This window comes from Chroicocephalus ridibundus, chromosome 10, assembly GCF_963924245.1.
Source record: "Chroicocephalus ridibundus chromosome 10, bChrRid1.1, whole genome shotgun sequence".
Classification (NCBI taxonomy): Eukaryota; Metazoa; Chordata; class Aves; order Charadriiformes; family Laridae; genus Chroicocephalus; species Chroicocephalus ridibundus.
Window position 1 is genome coordinate 14759074 of NC_086293.1, and position 16895 is coordinate 14775968.

Consider the following 16895-nt stretch of genomic DNA (forward strand, 5'->3'; position numbering starts at 1 on the left):
TACGTACAGTGACATGTCTTAGTTATGTATCTGCAACAGTAACAGCAATGGTATAACCTGCAGTTTCCCCCCCGTAACTAAGTGAGGAAATAAAACTATGCTAGATGGATAAGCACCCATATACTCTTGGTCCGTGAATAATATCAGTTGATATCAGTTTACCAGTCAGTCCTTGAATCACTGTAAGTCTCATCAAAGTCTGAGAGAAATTTGATCTAGGCTAACTTTAAGCACTTGTTCGAGGAGTTGAATTGCCCCGAACTTCCTCAAAAATGAACAAAGATGATAAATGCTTCCAAGTAAAGCTCAGCTCTGGACTGGACTTTAGATCTGTCCCTTGACTGGGGAGAAGCGGGAAAGGGAGGAGGTAAAAGCCTGGCTGCCACATGCAGGTGCCTTGAGGTGAAGCCCAAGTGAGGAGCCTCACTGTCTGTCTCAAAAGCGAAGTCAAAGCCCAAACATCAAGTATATTGTAGATATCCCTAATGCAATGATTTATATTTCAGGTGGTGGGGTTTTGGGGTGTATACTTAGGACTTATCATGCCAGTATATACATTGGGGGTTTGAAAAGTGCGGATTTCCTAAAAGCCTGCTTACTGGGTGACACGAGAGCTGGATGTTGCACTGTGAATAATGCGTTGTTTTGCTGGGCTATACTGCTTTGGGGAGATCTTAGCTTACTTGACCAGAAAAAAAAAGGGCTTTTATCTGCATATCCTCTGATACAGAGAGTGTTTTTTTCAGGCTCTCAGGATTCAGAGGTCAGTGAAGAACAAAAGAAGGAGAAAATTATGGAACTAAAGAAGAAAGAGAAACTCCTTCAGGAAAAACTGCTTCAGAAAGTTGAGGAGCTGAAGAAAATCTGCCTGCGAGAGGCGGTGAGAACTGCGCCTTACGCGCTGGGGTTGGGGTGGGTGAGAGAGAGCCCTTCTCTCCCTCCGAACCTTCACGTGGAGCCCCCTCTGTTCCCCAGGAGCTGACAGGCAAGATGCCCAAGGAGTATCCTCTGGGTGCTGGAGAGGAACCTCCCCAGGTCAGGAGACGTGTTGGCACGGCATTCAAGCTGGATGACAACCTGCTCCCGAGTGAGGAGGTGAGTACTGCAGTTTGTTTTCATGGCAGAGGTGGGGTGGCCAGACTGGTGGCCAAAGCTGCTTGTAAATAATCCAGCTCTTCCCTGATTGTTTAAGAGGAGGCAGCTGGGACAGTTGCTTGCATAGGCTGGGAAATTTAGACAGGTACCGCCCTTATTTCAGCTGTGCTGCCTTTGAAATGATCAGGAAGTTGGCCATTTCAAAAGCCCTTAAAATCCCCTGACCTGAACCCCTGATTTGGCCATGCTGCTTGAATTTTAATGGATGCTTTGCTGCTAATTAGAGCAGAGGAGGTGTGTAATGCCATTTGGCAGCTCTTGGCTATGAGCTTTTCTCGAGCATTGATTTGTGTCGGGTTGAGATTGTGTTTGCACCCAGAATGTGGCAGGGGTGTGCACTGTCCCCCTTGCAAAATCATCTGTCCGTGAGCATAGTTATGTGACAGGCGACAGCAGGAGGAGATTTATCTCTGGCTTAATGCAAGTTCCACCTAAGTTAAAGCTCTCTATATTGCTCAAGGAGCTAACGTGAACTTTGCTGGCAGAGCCTGACTCAGGAGATATGGTAATGCAGATATATGCAGTTTCTGGACACATACCATTCCCCCTCATTCCCTGTGAGATTTGTTAACAAGCTGTTTAATCCAAGTACCAAGTAGGTGTTGGGCACTTTGCATCAGTCTTTTACCAAAAACTCACTGCCCTGGCTTAGAGGGCTGGTATAATCCGTGTCTGCAGCAAACTGATTTTATGTAGACTGCTTAAAAGCTATTGAAATAAAATCTTGCTGACCACATTTAATAATATATCGCTTAGCACTGCTGCAATGCCTTTCATCTGAGCATCTCAAAGCTGTTGACAAACAATTAATTAAAGCCTCCAACTCCCTGTTACGTAGGTATGGTGGCATCAGTTTCCGTTTTTATTTTCTCCAAACTTGAGATTTTGAACAGATCTTTTCAGGCTCGGACTCAGAGCAAGAGGTTTAGCGATGTAAACCTGAATTTAGGTGTCTATCTTGCGTCACCCAGGCTCGAGAACTTTGGACCTTTCTCAAGAGATCTCAATCTTACACTAGTCTAAGAGTTTCATATGCTGAGATTCTCTTCTGTGTAAACTTCGGTATTTCTGTGTTTTGTGCTCAAGATTTCACTTCATTACCACGAAAATGGATCTTCTATTTATTCAATGACTTTCCTTGATAATTTCTACCCAGAATACAAGCAAATAACTTACCTCACAAATTTGCAGGATCCCGCTTTGCAGGACTTGGAGAGCAATTTTATCATACAGCAAAAGCTGGTGGAAGCTGCAAAGAAACTTGCCAGTGAGCCAGACCTCTGCAAAAATGTGAAGAAAAAAAGAAAGCAAGAGTATACTGATGCTGTAAAAAAGCTGCAAGAGATAGAAAATTCCATAAATGAGTACAGAATCAAGTGTGGCAAAAAACCAACCCAGAAATCAGCTCTTACTCTACCAGGTAAACAAGAGAATTCCCCATATTCTGATGAAAACAGGAAGAAAAAAGTAATTTGGCTCACTTAAAAGATTTGTTTACATCTCCTCTATGTGATTTTTATCTTCTCCAAGGCAGTTAAGTAAGAAAAAAAGAGAGAAGAGATGCAATTGCTGCATCTGATAGGATAAGTGCACTGCTTACAGGCTGAGGGCAGAATAAGCTGCAGTTTTAGGAACAAGTGGAGACTCGTTCCAGCACCAGGTAGGGACGGAAGGTGCTGCGCTTAGAAAGGCTGGCAGGAGCATCTCAGCCGAAACCGGTATGGTGTCTTAATTCTTAGTGTGTTGGGTGCAGTTGTATGTCTGAGCTGCCATGTGCAAGATCTCTCTCCCTTCCCTTCCGCAACGCTACAGTTCGAGCAAAAATAGAGCCTGTGAGTTTTTCTACAAGATCAAGGAAATAAGGATCAAAGACTCTGCTTCTTGATTAAAAATTACTGATTTCCGGGAAGGCATAAGCAAAGTTCAAGAGTTTATAAATGCAAGTAGTGTCAAATAGATTTTTGACTAAAGGTATTTGCCATTGATGAGCACAGTGAAAGCAGATACCCTTGGCCCCTCCATTCTGAAAGTGTGATTTTTCCTGAGGAGGTGAGGTGTTTTGCTGTTTCATAGGATAAAGTATGGAAACTTGCTAGTATCCCAGCCAACTGAAGGAGTTTGGGAGTAGTAAAACCTCATAGGTATTGCAGGCTTTTCTAGTTTCCACAGCGATTAACAGTTTTAGGATATGTTTTACTTCTCCCATCTGTGGAAAATATATATGGATAGTTGTTAATGTTTAATTGATTTCTTTTTTTCCCTTTGTCCCAGAGGAAATGCTGTTTTGTGGGGTTTTTCCTGGGAATTGCCGGGTGGGAAAGAGAATGCAAGGTTTTTATGCTGTTTATATTGATACCCTTTTACTGACCCTTGAGGTGAGACCTCTTGCCAACATGTGTTTTCCCCGGAGGAGACCCTTCTCCTGTGTGCTCCCAGGTTTCTGTTGGGGATCCCATTCCCATTGAGAGCTTGGTTTGGATTCTTACCCAGCACAAACCACGGCAGCACTGGGCTATCCATCATCACAAAGTGCTTATTCCGAAAGGCTGATGATCACTACTTAATGTGGCCCAGCTAGTTCCTGATTGACAGAGATGAGGAAAACATCTGTTTTTCCAGTGTCTTGCTCACCAATCCAGATACTAATTGTGGGAGGTCCTGTATTACCTGGAGCACGTGATGTGTAGTGACGACCAGGAAGCCACTGAAGACCCGTGAGGCAGCATCCGTGCACAGTCACTGCTCTTTGTTGCAGGCAGTTTCTTGCCCTGTTGTGCAAACAAGCAACTTAGGAGTTGGTCCTTATACATTTAGGCCATAATTTTGCAACAGTTGATGTATGACATCCTTGTTTGCTGTCTGGGAAGGTGGACACAGCCAGACAGGACTAGACTCTGTGTGTTGGAGGGTCTCACTGCAGGTGGGGACTGCAAGACAGCAAATAGTTAGCCAGCAATGTTAGCTGTGTTCCCTTTCCGTTCCTGGCTCTTACGCTGCAGTGTGAATATGTTTACATAGAGCAGAACTGTCATCTGCTTCAATAATTGATTTTTGTGTGTAACCTTTTCACCGTCGCTCTCTGTACTTTCGGGCTCAAGGTACAAGGTTTCGGAAGGCTGAGCCATGATGAGTCATTTGCATCTGTAAATTTGGGGAATGACTTGTTGGAAATAACATGTTAAATAGTAACACTGATTTATTGAATCAAGCCATAGCTGTTTTCTTCCCAAATCCCAAGGGATGGGAAGTGAAGGAAATACCGGACTGTCTCCTGCTTCTCGTGTTCCACTCTCCCTTTCCATTGCTTCCTCTGTAGCCCAGAGTTTCTTCAACTTTTGCAGGGAATTGCAGAGATCTAGGATTTAAATTCAGAGCTCCCACATACGTCAGCATTGCAGACCCCACAGGAATCCAGCTGCGTAGCTTTAGACTGGATGTTTTTTTTCTCTAGGTAGGTTTTTTTTCCTCCTTGCACTGGGCCCAGTTCCATATTTCACCACCATGTGGTCAAATTCATGGGAATAAGCTCCCCTGAAGCTTTTTCCCAGTGTCGGGTTGCAAGCAGAGCTGCAGCCCATCCTCGGTGGTCTGACAAGTCCCCTCAGGGCCGGGGCCAGCCCTCATCTTTTGCTGTTCTTGAAAAGCTGCTCTGTTTTACTGAGTTCTTGTAACCAGACCTTTCCTCGCAGCAAAGTGTGACACCGAGGGAGCAACGTACGTTGTGTATGCTCGTGATGAGCAATGGAGGAAGCAGGTGTAATACACAACGTGTCTGCCGCCATCGTCTTTTCTTGCTTCGTCTCTCTTGCATGGAGATTCGTGTAGGCTTTTCATCCCATCAACACCGTGTCTTGCCAGAAATGGCCTAGGAACAGATTTTTTTTCCCTGGGTTAATTCTCTTGTGCTGCTTTTTATCACCAGCCTAATTTCTCTGCCACTGTTGGTCTATTCTAAACTTTAGCAAGGAACAAGTGGTAATGTGCAATACCAAGGTGAGAGGACAGCTTTACCTGCAGTAAAGCACTTTGAATAAATAACAAAACATAAAAGAAACAGAAAAAAATTGCAGTGCCCGTACAACAGTTACTGCTCTCTGCATTCTTGGAATTTGCAATAACTTGATTGAAATCAGTGGGATTATTCTGGATTGATACTAATTTAATTGAAACAGAATTTGCATGCTGATGAAACATTCAAAAGTGAATGCCAAATTTCAAAAGGCATTTCGTACCTACCTGGTGGGATTTCGTGTGTACCTAGAGGAGACTGGATGCTAGCAGCCAAGATCTACATGTCTCTGTAGGCTCCTGACTCCTATTGAAGCACCAAAACACCCTGTGAGATCTGTTGGAAGTTGGGTGGAAAACACCTTTGTAAACCTTGGCCTGATTCCTGCTGCAGTTGAAAAAAATCTCCTTTACGTAGGCAGGTTGCTGAACTGCAGTGAGCACAACTAGGTCATGCTTGTACTCCAAAGCAGGGCTGTCTTCAGGCTGTTGAGGGCTAAAGCATACAGATTGTAGTGTTACAAGTAGCAGCTGTCTCTGAAGCTGAAGAAAATAAACTGTATGTGATATTTGGAAATTAATGTTGGGTCTCCTATGCTTAAAGTACTTGTTCTCATTCACAGATGATATAATCCCATCTGAGAGCAGCTCCCTGTCCGATACAACCACCTATGATGATGGTACGTTCCTTATCTTTTTCTTCCTATGAAGTGTGCTTGTTCAGAGACATTTCTTTGACTTAATCTCCTTTAGCCACCACGTTTTGGTGGCATTCGATGACAAATTACTTTATAGTGGAGGAGAAAAGACTTAACCAGGAATGTCGGTCTTCGTAATGGGTTAATTATTGAAAGTGTCTGCTCTGTGAGCTGATCTGAGTTGTCTTTAGAGAAGGTGATTGGTTTTAACGTGCCCAGCCTGTGAGCTGAAGGCTTTGAATTTCAAACAAATATTTCATCCCTAGGACCTGGCCAGAGGCAGATGAGTGGCTGGAGGAGGTACGAGCTGGGAGGATTTGCCCAGCTCTTCTGTCCTCACAGCTACTCTAAAACTTACAAAAAAGTAGAATAGGCACAAATATTAACGATCAGTTTGTGTTTATCTGTTACCTAGTGAGCCTGCATCTTGCATGGGTATGGTGTTTGCTCAGCTTACTCATTTCACACCCACACCCACAGACACACACATTCACGCCCTGTTCCACAAGGTGGAAAGGACTTGGCTTGCCTCTCCCTTCGACTGGATAATCATCATCTGGGGACAAACATTATCTAAATTGTTACTCACTTTTCAGTTACGGCCTGATTCTGATCTTAGTTTGTCCTAGTTTTAGACTTGTACAACCCATCTTGTGCTTTAAAATGGAGTAACACCTGATTCCTGCTTGTAGAAGTAGAGCCAGCGCTTCGGCTTCTGAAAGTGTTCTCTGTGATGCTCGTCCTGCATTTATATGTATTAGTTGGAGTTTCCTCTTGACTCTGATGGGACCTGGGTTGTGCCCTAAGCAAAGCGAGAGCAAGGATCAAACCAGCGTCTTCCCAATTGCCTTCAGCCAAATTCGTCTGTCAGTTGTCTTTTGCTCATTCAGTCGCTTTTGAAGTCAGTCCTTTTTAGGTTGTGTTCCAAAACTAATTCTTAAAATGTCATTTTCAAGTAAAGACCTGGAAGGTGAGGGAGAGGAACTGGCTTTTGCAGAGGCTGAGCTTGCCTGCGCGGCTCTGGGAGGGATCGGGCTGCAAACAGGTGTTTTCCCAAGGAAGTTCCACTTTGGTCTGGCACAGTCCCAACCTGGGTGTAGTAACCATAGGAGTCGGTGCTGCTGAGATCTGTACGAGCCTCCACGATGTCCTGTCTGTGTGGAGGAGAGCTCGGGGCAGGCAGGAGAGCCCTTCTAGATTCACAGCTTGTCTCTGTAGTGCAAAGTGTTTCTGCTTTAGGGGCCACAGATTTGCATATAGGGCAAAAATATCAAGGATTTTGCTAACAAAATACGCATTCCTTTCCAACAGTCAGTGAATCGCTTCCTGTGCCAGCACAGAGACCCAGCTCTGCGCAGCTTTCTCCAAGGCTTCCTCCACCAAAGTCCCTCGGGGTGGAGAGGATTCACCTTAGAAAGTCATCCATAAACGAGCAGCTCTTGGAAACCAGACACTCCAGGTAGGGCTCGTCTCGCTGCCACCGTGCTCTCCGCCTTGCTGCCGTGAGCTCCGTCTTGTCCCTGCCAAGGCTTCTGTTACTACAGGCACTCCAGCGGAGCCTGCTGCCTCCACACTCCTCTGCCATTGCAGGATTAGGTGATGGGAGCTAAATTTCCTGTTCAGTAACAAAAGTGTAGATAAGTGTGTATAAGTAGTTGTCATGGTCTCTGAAATTGTAGGGTAGTGTAGTCTTTGTGAAGGAGGTTTGAGACGGGTGAGAAATTTAATAGCAAGGGCTGCATTTAAGGAATTGCTCATGCCCACCAGTACTGTCACCCTTTGTCTCCATTTCTGTGGTTTGTTTTTAGTATTAATTAAACAACTTGTAGTTTTCCTGATGACTGTGTTCAATGGCTTCAGATAGCACCAAACCATACCCATCCCTCCAGATGGGATTGGTATTTCAGCAGGTACCGTTGTCAAAGCATACAGAATTCGCTTAAGTCCTGATGGGCAATTCGCCATGTGAGAGCAGAGTTACTGGGGTTCAACTAGCTACCACCATAGTGCCAGCTGCAGTGGCCGGCTGTGGGGTTCCTGCATGTATCTGTGGGATTTGGGCACTTTCTGAGCTAGAACAAGGGTTCCATGGGGTGCGTTGGTAGCAGCAGCTCTACTGGTGGTTGTGTGATCATGTTCTGTGGGTCTGATGTGCTGCTGGTTGTTCTCTCTGTAAGGACTCCTGCTGATCTTGATATTTCTTGGACTGTGTCTTGCTTGAGCAAGCTGTTGAAAGCAAGCTGGAGTATTTTTGAAGTTTTGGGCATTGTCATGTCATTGCATTTTTTTCGGCTGTCCCTCAAGATAAGCAGAAGAGTCTTCCACATGATGTTTAGAAGTTGAATTACAGCCATATGTAACCCTTTAGCTGTGATGCGCTTCACTTTAAAACCTGATTGCTTTGCTTTTCTGTTACTTGCTGTGGCTCTTCTGCTTCATAATTCTGTCCTTTGGCGCCAGCTTTTCCTACCTGTGAGGGCCTCCCTTGCTGTGGTGCCCCTGTGAACCACAAAAAGGGATTGAATTTTTCTTCCCTGTATAACAAATATGTTCTTTATATGGGAAGTATATCCAGTTACACCCTTACCTGCTTTTTATGCTCTTCGTTTTATTTCTTCGAGACTTAGGGTGCACGTATTCTGTGTGCTGTGACTTGCATGTCGTTTAACCTATCTGGGGTTATCCCCTTCATTACAGGGACCCGCTTTCGACTCATAGCAGTCCTTACCGAACCCTGGACCGGCCGCCCCAGCCCCACGGAGGGAGAAGCATGCCTACCACCCCCGTGCTCACACGCAATGCCTACAGTAGCAGCCACTTACAGTAAGGAGACTTTAAATGTGATGTCCGTCCTAAACACTTGCAAGATAGACAGAATTTATTTTATGGTTCCTTTGTAGCCTCATTTTCTAACAAAGTGAGGCTTATGAAATTGTATTGTCCATCAGCTAGTGGTCTCCCCACAAAAACTTGTGCACGAGCTGACAGATGTCTGTGGATTACGTTCCTACAAGCCTCCTGAAAAAGTGGCCAGATAGAGGCGAGAGATCGCAATTAGTGCCCTTGCTGTGGGAAGAGAGCTGCAATGTGAGCTCACCTGTGTTATTAGACAGCTGAGAAGCCGGGCTGGGGAAGGAGAGATGCTATAAATCTTAGTGTTATGAAGAGCTCATGGTTTATTTGGCTGGGGTAATGCAGCCTTGAGAGACAGAGCTACAGGAAACCCATCTTCCCATGTGCTGCTCCTAGTTCAGTTCCTTGTGTAGACTCTACCTACATAAAAACTGAGAGCCGCCTTGTAAATCATTCAAAAATGTGAGTGTGTGAGCTTTGCATGTATCCCTGTCACAGATTAACCTTGCTCACCACGATAGATTTTTATGTAAGAGGTCTCCTACTGTGGCAGGAAATCTAAAACTCAGCCACGCTGAATTTCTTGTGATGCAGATATTCTTTGTGGAAAGCAAAGACTGTGTTTGTATTGTGCTTTGGGGAGGCAGCGTGCCTGACTTGCCCGTGCGTGCTCTCTCCAACTCTGTGTGTGTTTGCCTGTGACTGCCTTTAACCCACCGACATCTGTGTTGTTTCAGGCCAGATGTTTCCCCGCACCATTGCCGGCAGCGCAGCGGAAGCCTGGAATCCCAAACCCACCTGCTGTCCGAGACTCCTGCTGAAAAGGCAGCCTTCACCCTCTCAAAGTCCCAGCGAAGCAGCAGCACAGAGATCCTCGATGACGGATCATCCTACACTAGCCAGTCAAGCGCGGAATATTACTGTGTGACACCTACTCCCAACCCGTATTATACTACTCAGACGCTCGACAACAGGACCAGGGGTCGAAGACGGTCAAAGAAACATAACATTTCTGCTGCAAATTCAGGAAGTATGCCAAATCTTGCTCAGAAGGATGTCCGCAATGGTGTCTACCACAAAAGTCAGGAGCAGCCTTCTTCTAGCTACTATATTTCTGGATACTCCCCATACACCGAATCTGATGTTTATTACAATGGAGGATATGTTTATGAGAGTGATACGGAGGGACAGTACAGTGTCAATCCTTCCTATCGCTCATCGGCACATTACGGATATGACCGTTACAGGGAATTCAGGTCTTACCATGAGGATGAAGTGGACAGAGTACCGCACAACCCATATGCAACCCTAAGGCTTCCAAGGAAGCAAGTTGCTAAAACGGAGCATATAACCAAAAACATTCACAAGGCCTTAGTAGCAGAGCATCTCCGTGGTTGGTACCAACGTGCCTCCAGTCAAAAGGAACAGGGTCATAGCCTGCAGGCGGGCTTTGAGTCTGACAGAGGATCTCAAAGGAGTTTGGGCTTTGCTGGTCTGCAGGTGCCGTGCTCTCCTAGCAGTCGAGTGTCATCTTTCTCTTCGGGTAATGTCTGATTTCTTCTATGCTTAAGTGTTTTTGTAAGTCCCTGCATCAACTTCTGCCCCCCTCCTCTGCCTCGTTGATGTCAGCAGAGTAGAAGTCAGGCTAGAGCTCTGTCCTTAAAGGTAGAAGAGGAATTGAATAGGAACTACTTGTTCCAAGCTTGGGAAGAAAGACTTGATTGTTGCCTTCTCCTGTGGGTAAAACTGCCTTTTACTCTCTGCAAGTGCAGTAGTCCAAAAAAAAGCACAGCGCCATATGGCTTTCAAACAGGCGTGTTTACCTGTGGAAAACTTCATGCCATGTCAATGCAGTTGCTGTGGTGGCTTCCAAAATACAGTGCAATGAGCATCACTGAATGGGTCAAAGTCTTCTTAAAGAGATTCCCAGGCTCCAAAATACCACCCTCCCAGTGCTTTCCTCCCTACAGGGCTTGTAAATCATATTTTGTGTTTGCATTGTCTGCTTGAGTGTCCTGCAGAAACCCGTAGAGATCACTAATGAGAATTGTCTCATTTGTCTTAGCTGATTTATCTGGAGAAAGATCTAATTTGCTGTAATTTTTTTTTTTTGTTTAATTCCAGCATCTTCTGCAAACGCTGCAGGGAACTGGCGAAACCCACTTGCACTGGGACTTTCAGACTACGATTCGTTGTCTCATTCCTCTTATGCCAGCTGTTACGGGAATGTTTATGGCAACCTTCCTTTGCAGAGCAGGTGAGTTTAGAGCATATCCAGAGTTTTCTGCCCTTCCTCCTGCAATTCACAGGCTGTTAAAACTTCTGAGGAAATCAACTTGATTTCAAAGGGCCAGGATGAAGAGTAATTATAAAATTGACTTTGTGAGAGCGAGTCCTCTCTGTGTGAAGCAGATGACCTGTACCACTACTAACTGTTCCACCAATATTCGAGGAAGGGGGAAGTGGTCATAGTGAAGGATGAACTCATTTGTTGCACAGCCTTTTCCTCTGGCTGGTGCTGGACCATCGAAGGTCTCGCTCTCCCTGGTGGCTGCGATGCTCGGAGCAGTGTTGAGTCTCTCTCGCCCCCTGTGACAGGAGGTCTCTCCTGCCACCCCATCAGCAGTCCAGCAGGACACAGTCCTGTTGTGTTTCTGAAGCTGTAGTGCCTGTGCCGATAAACTTCTGGAAAAACAAGGAAAGGAAACGTGTCTCTTCAGCCTCATGTCTGAGTGCTGGTGTTCAAAGCCGATACCCCATCTGCCAAGATCATCTCACTTGGATGTTCCTAGGTCCCACTAGGAACCAGGTGGGACATGCTGCTCATGGGGGCTCTCATGAGGACTGCGGGAGCCCAGGGTCTGCTTGATCCTTCCAGAAATTCGTGCAGCTCTCTTGCTGCTTCTACTTGATGTTTTCAGTCTCTTCCCCCCATTATCCGACGTCGGCTGTTCCCAGTGAGAACGGAGACCTCCTGGCTGGGGAAGGGCCCTGGCCCCACAAATGCTGTCACATTTAAGTACACTTATGCTAAGTGTAGCCAGCTGTAGTAAGTACCCCATCTTTGTGTCTCCTGCTTCATGGGTTGCAGCTTGTGCTTGCTGCCAGGCTGACTTGCATGAAATTAATGAATTTTTAATTTTGTTTGTTTTAAAATAAATGAAAGTGTAAGGAAAGATACAAAAGCTTTCAGCTACATCCTTGTTTCTAAGCCAAATGCCATGGGCTTTTTTTATTGCAGTCATTTAGAAGATCTACTTGTAACAGTGTTTAAAAATACAGGTTTTGCTAAATCCTTCCTACAGTTAGGCTTTGGAAACTCTGTTTATTTTGGCAGCTTTTTCTATATAAGGTTTATTAGCTATTAATTTTCCATATTGTGAATCACTTGTCTGATCGTTCATCTGTTTCATTTTCTATTTTAATGCAATTATGGCAAACGAGCAATCAAATACGCTCTACAGTCCTGACAATTCTGAGCAGCTGAGATCCTGTCGCACACAATTTGTCTGATTACAGCACCAAAACTGGGTTTGTGTTTGGGTGCAGATTACACTGGGGTTGAAGTCACAATAACCAGCGTTACTTAAAAGCCCACGGGGGTTGCGTGAGTTTGTGCAGTTTGGGGATTCCCCTCGGCTCTCGCTGGTCCCTGATGCCGTGTCTCTCTTACAGAGCCTATGCGGAGACGAGCCAGCTGGGTGGTGAGGATGAGAGCCGCTTGGAAGACGACTTGCACAGCAACGAGCAGAGGTTATTCTGGCATGAGGATTCAAAGCCCGGGACGCTCGTGTAGACCCGCCTTCGTACCCTTGCATGCCTTGCACAAAACGCTGTGACCCCCAGGCAGATCTCGGGGGCAACTTCCAAACCGAACAAGAAAAGGAAGCGGGCTGTTTCGCTGGGAAAGGTTAAATTCAGCATTGAGAGACTGTAGCAAAACGGTAAAGTCTTACCACGAATGGCGTTCCTTTGTGAATCCGGATAGCCTACGCGAGCAAGAGCAAGCCACAGTTTAATCCTTGACTAGATGCAGCACTTGGTTGAAGTATTTATATTTAGCAAGCACTTTTTTGGAAGATTGGAAGATGTTGAAGGCAAACCTCAGAGGAAAAAAAATAAATGTGAAAAAGAGACTCTTATGAAAAAACCAGGAATTCTAGGAGCACAATTCTGATGTCTGAAAGAAGAAGAAATGAAAACTGATACTGCCATGGCTTATGGTGACCTGGAAGGACATTCGTAAGCTTATGAAGGATAGATACTGTGTGTGTGTGAGGCAAAGGATGACTTAATCAGTATTGGAACATTACTTGAAGGAAGGCTGGATTTTTTTTTTTTTATTATGGAGGTTTGAGTGAGTTTATCCAATTTTTGGGGTGTCGTTAAGAGTGTTTGTTAGCACCATGAGCAAGTTCTGGAAAGAAAAGAATTTGCTGACACAGTACGTCTTGTAAAACTGTAGGCAGTTGTGGGGTTTTGGAAACAGAAGCAGTAAACTTTGAACTCTTTTCCATGATAAAATGTAATTAATAACCTCCCATTTAATGACCTTTTCCATGGTACAACTTCACTGTGCGGAGGAGTAGGCAAATTTTCTCGGTGGTTGCTCAGTGACCCCCCGTTCGTCGGGTGACGGTGACATTTTGCTCTGCCTCAGTGAATCGAGGATCCACGGTGGGGAGCTCCGGTGATCACCCAGCAAACAATTGGATTGTACCGGCCAGTATTTTAAGGTGGATGCAAACACAAACAGGCAAGCGGGTGCCTTAAAATGAGGGGCATTAGGGCTGTACCATGAGTCATCTGAACCGCCAGGTGCGTTGCAAAGTCACTAAGTGACAGAACAGCATTTTCACGGAACCATTTGTGTAGGGGAAAAAAAAAAAAGTGCGACTGCAGTCTTGATCTAAGAGGGATAAACCTACCTCACGTCGTCCATCTGTAGGAACAAATTGGCATGGGTTATCTTGCGTGATTTCCGACGAGTCGTTTGCGTTCAGTAAAATCTCTTTCGTTTCTCAGCTGTACTGTGCTTCAGGATTCCGTAAATGGTGCTCTTTTTCTTTTATACAAAGGATTAGTTACACCTTGTTCATATTGTGAATAGAAAAGTTTCTGATAAACTTTTTTGACGTTTTTTACCAATATTCCAGAGCATGTAATATATACAGAAGAACACACTTGTTAAGCTGGTACTTAGTCGTTTGTATTATTAGAGTCGCGATTTGGAATTAAACAAACAAAAACAAAATAAAAAATAACTTATTTCCTTGTTTTTTGCATATTTGTATAGCCTCCTAGAAATGCGAAAGCTCTTTTTGCTTATTCTTTTACTACTTCTGAATTTTTTAGACCTATTATTTTGTATAGGTCAATAAACTAAAAAGTGTGCTTACCAAAACCACTTCAGCATTCCTCCTGTTTCTACTTGAGTGCTTGGAAAAGTGCAGTGTGTGTTATTTCAGGGCTTTAAAGTAAGAGAGTAAATCACCGCGGTCTGATTTCTTTTGGCCTGCATGTTAGGTTGGGTGCAGAGGGTCAGTGGCCTCGCCCGGGGGAAACTTGGCACTTCAGACTCTCCCGAAAAACGTCTGTAAATCTGAATTTGGGATGGTGCGAGGGGAGGGAGGAGTGGTGCTCTTTCAGCATCCCCGCAGGACGGTCACTGTCCCTGGACCTGCTGCCCAGCCTCAGCTCGGCAGCCGTGCACAGACAGAGGTGGCCTCACGTTTCTGGAAATGCTTCTTGCTTATCTGTCCTTGCACCTAAAAATTGCTGCAGCCTTTCCCGTTCGGAGCGTGGCTCTTGGGGTTTGTGTTGCTCATCTGCTGGGTCCTCTTTTGGGCTTGTGCCCTCTGAGACACCCACCTTTCTGGAGGAGGGACTTGGCTTCTAGGTGTGCAGCTCCTTTTGCACCCTGGTCGTCAAGCAGTTGGGGTTGTTACATCTCACTCACTTTTTTTGAGTCATTTGTCATTTCCTACATCTTGTGGGATCCATAATCTTCACCACCCCCACTGAATGTTATGCTTGTTTCTGGGTTGCTGGTGACGATAGACGTTAACAAGAACTTGTAGATGTGCACACTAAAAGTACTCCCATGTCACCATACTTTTCTATTTCTCCAAGTAGTTTTTGAGGTTTCTCTGTTTGCAGGTTCTTCATTCCTTGAGTCGTGCTTGCTGCTGTTACAGAACATTGGTGTTTGAGCAGGAAGCTGACTGGTACGAAGTCCAATTCCTTAGCCAGAACTAATGGTGTCGGTGCAGGCTGGCGGTTATTTATCGGCGCTTTCAAAGCTTTTTGTTTAAAAAAGGAAATGAGGTGCGTGACAAGGTCTGTGCCCCATTTAAAGCGTTGTTTGCATTCCTTTGTTTTAATGCTGTAGCCATTGAGTTTTGTATTGGCTTTTCTGTTGGTGTTCAGGATTTAGCTTAGTCTAACACATCCGTGTTGGCACAACGCTGGCACTTGGCCTGGCCTCCTGGCTTGCTCAGACAGGACCGGGACAGTTGGATATTACTGAGAAGATGGGAATTTGAGGTGGGTTTGGGATGAGGTTTGCTGTATTTGGGGAGATTGGGCATAAAACCTCGGAGCCTGCTTGTACCTTCCAGTAGGCAAGAACTCAGCTGCAGAGGAGCTGGAAATCCAAGAGCAGGAGCGTGGCAAGTGCAGCACTTGTCACCCCTCTTGTCGTTCTCTGCATGCCTGGCCCTGCAAGAGTTGTGCTCTTAGAAACTTCTACGAAGGGTGGAGGTACAGAATGAAGAAGGAGGCCCAGAAAAGGAGAGAATAAGAAGATTCAACTTCTCAGATGTTGCCTGGGGCAGGTAGCAAAGGGCTGGGGTCGGCCTTGGGTGGCACAGGGAGGGAGAGGGAGGACACAATGTCCCCATGGACAAGGGACATGGACAAGGGAGCTGACAATGCTGTGCTGCTTGGGCAACACCTGATTTTTGCCAGTTGTTCCCCAGGAACCTTAACTTTGCCTTTTGCAGACCTCCTGCTGACAATGTGGCACTGCATTTCTGGAGGGGTGGTTCGGTGCATGTGCGTGGCTGTTCACAGAGGCCAGGTCTGGATAATGCAGCTGAAGAGGTAATAAAGACACACTCGTGTAACTTACCGTATTTGGTCACAGCTCAAATACAAATTACCTGTGCTCGCTTTCAATTGCGACCTCCTCTGTGCTTTCTGCTGCTTAACCACAGCCCAGGATTAGTGAGGACATCTAGTGCCTGACCAGCAGAACTGAAGAGCCTTCCTGCTTCTTGTACTCCTCTCCAATCCTTCCTGCCCCTTCCACTTTGAAGAAATATTTAGAAATTCTTATTTAGTGTGATCCAGAACAATCCCACAGGCCTGCAGCGTCACAAATGTCTCTTCTCTTTAGAAGGCAGAAAATGCCTTCTAAATGATGAGATGAGAGTGTGGAGGGGAAATAAAAGCCCACGTAAAACGGCATGTAGTGGATCATTTCTGTGTGCTTTTCAGTTGAGGGATGAAGAAGAAAAACCAGTCCTTGCCAGGAGTCCTTAAAAAGGCATTAGGGCACTGTGCTAAAATAAGCCGTGCCTGATGTTTTTAATTGCCGCCTGCTTTTTCTCTGCTGTTTTGACCAGAAATACTCCGAGATGTGGGAGGACAAACTCCCGTGGGAGCTGCCGCAAGCCCTGGGAGAGGCTGGTGTTGGACATTCCTGCGGCACAGGGACGAGGAGGGATGAGGCTCAGACCCGCAGCCCCCTCCCCTAACGCGGACAGATCATTAAAGTCAAAAATCTTTAACGTGCACCCGAGCACACATATACGAAACTTGTCGGCCAAGGTGACTCAATGCGTGATGTGACTCTTGCAGGTTTCTGCTGACTTTTCATTTATGATCTCGGACTTGTTCAGCTTCAATGCGAGCGGGGCTGGGGCAGTTTTGTACACAGCAAGGCTGCGTGGCTCCAGGGCTGGGTGAGAAGCCTCCACCGTGACCCAGCCAGTCCGGAAACCTTTGTAGGAGATCCTAGAAAGGCTGAAGGTTTGCTCCATCTCCTGGGCTTTGGGGATTAATGCAAGAGAGCCACTTCTGCAGGCGGGGAGAAGCTCCCCGTCACTGCACTTGCCTGGCAATTTATGGGTAAATTCACCCCTTTCCTAGGAAGACTTCTGCTTTCCACACCACTCT

The 16895-nt window shown here is 45.7% G+C and overlaps 1 protein-coding gene across 5 annotated transcripts in view; it reads left to right on the top strand.

The window, feature by feature from the left end:
- FRMD4B (FERM domain containing 4B) overlaps positions 1 to 14103 on the top strand; it is a 136434-nt gene extending 122331 nt beyond the window's left edge. For all 5 annotated transcript variants that reach the window (XM_063348068.1, XM_063348069.1, XM_063348067.1 and 2 more), the window contains 9 exons: positions 747 to 880; positions 976 to 1095; positions 2347 to 2575; positions 5787 to 5843; positions 7173 to 7320; positions 8559 to 8684; positions 9452 to 10257; positions 10839 to 10971; positions 12390 to 14103. In XM_063348068.1, the coding sequence (XP_063204138.1) occupies positions 747 to 880; positions 976 to 1095; positions 2347 to 2575; positions 5787 to 5843; positions 7173 to 7320; positions 8559 to 8684; positions 9452 to 10257; positions 10839 to 10971; positions 12390 to 12510 (1874 nt within the window). In that variant the 3' untranslated portion in view covers positions 12511 to 14103. The remainder of the gene's footprint in view (positions 1 to 746; positions 881 to 975; positions 1096 to 2346; positions 2576 to 5786; positions 5844 to 7172; positions 7321 to 8558; positions 8685 to 9451; positions 10258 to 10838; positions 10972 to 12389) is intronic.
- Positions 14104 to 16895: the final 2792 nt, after the last annotated feature.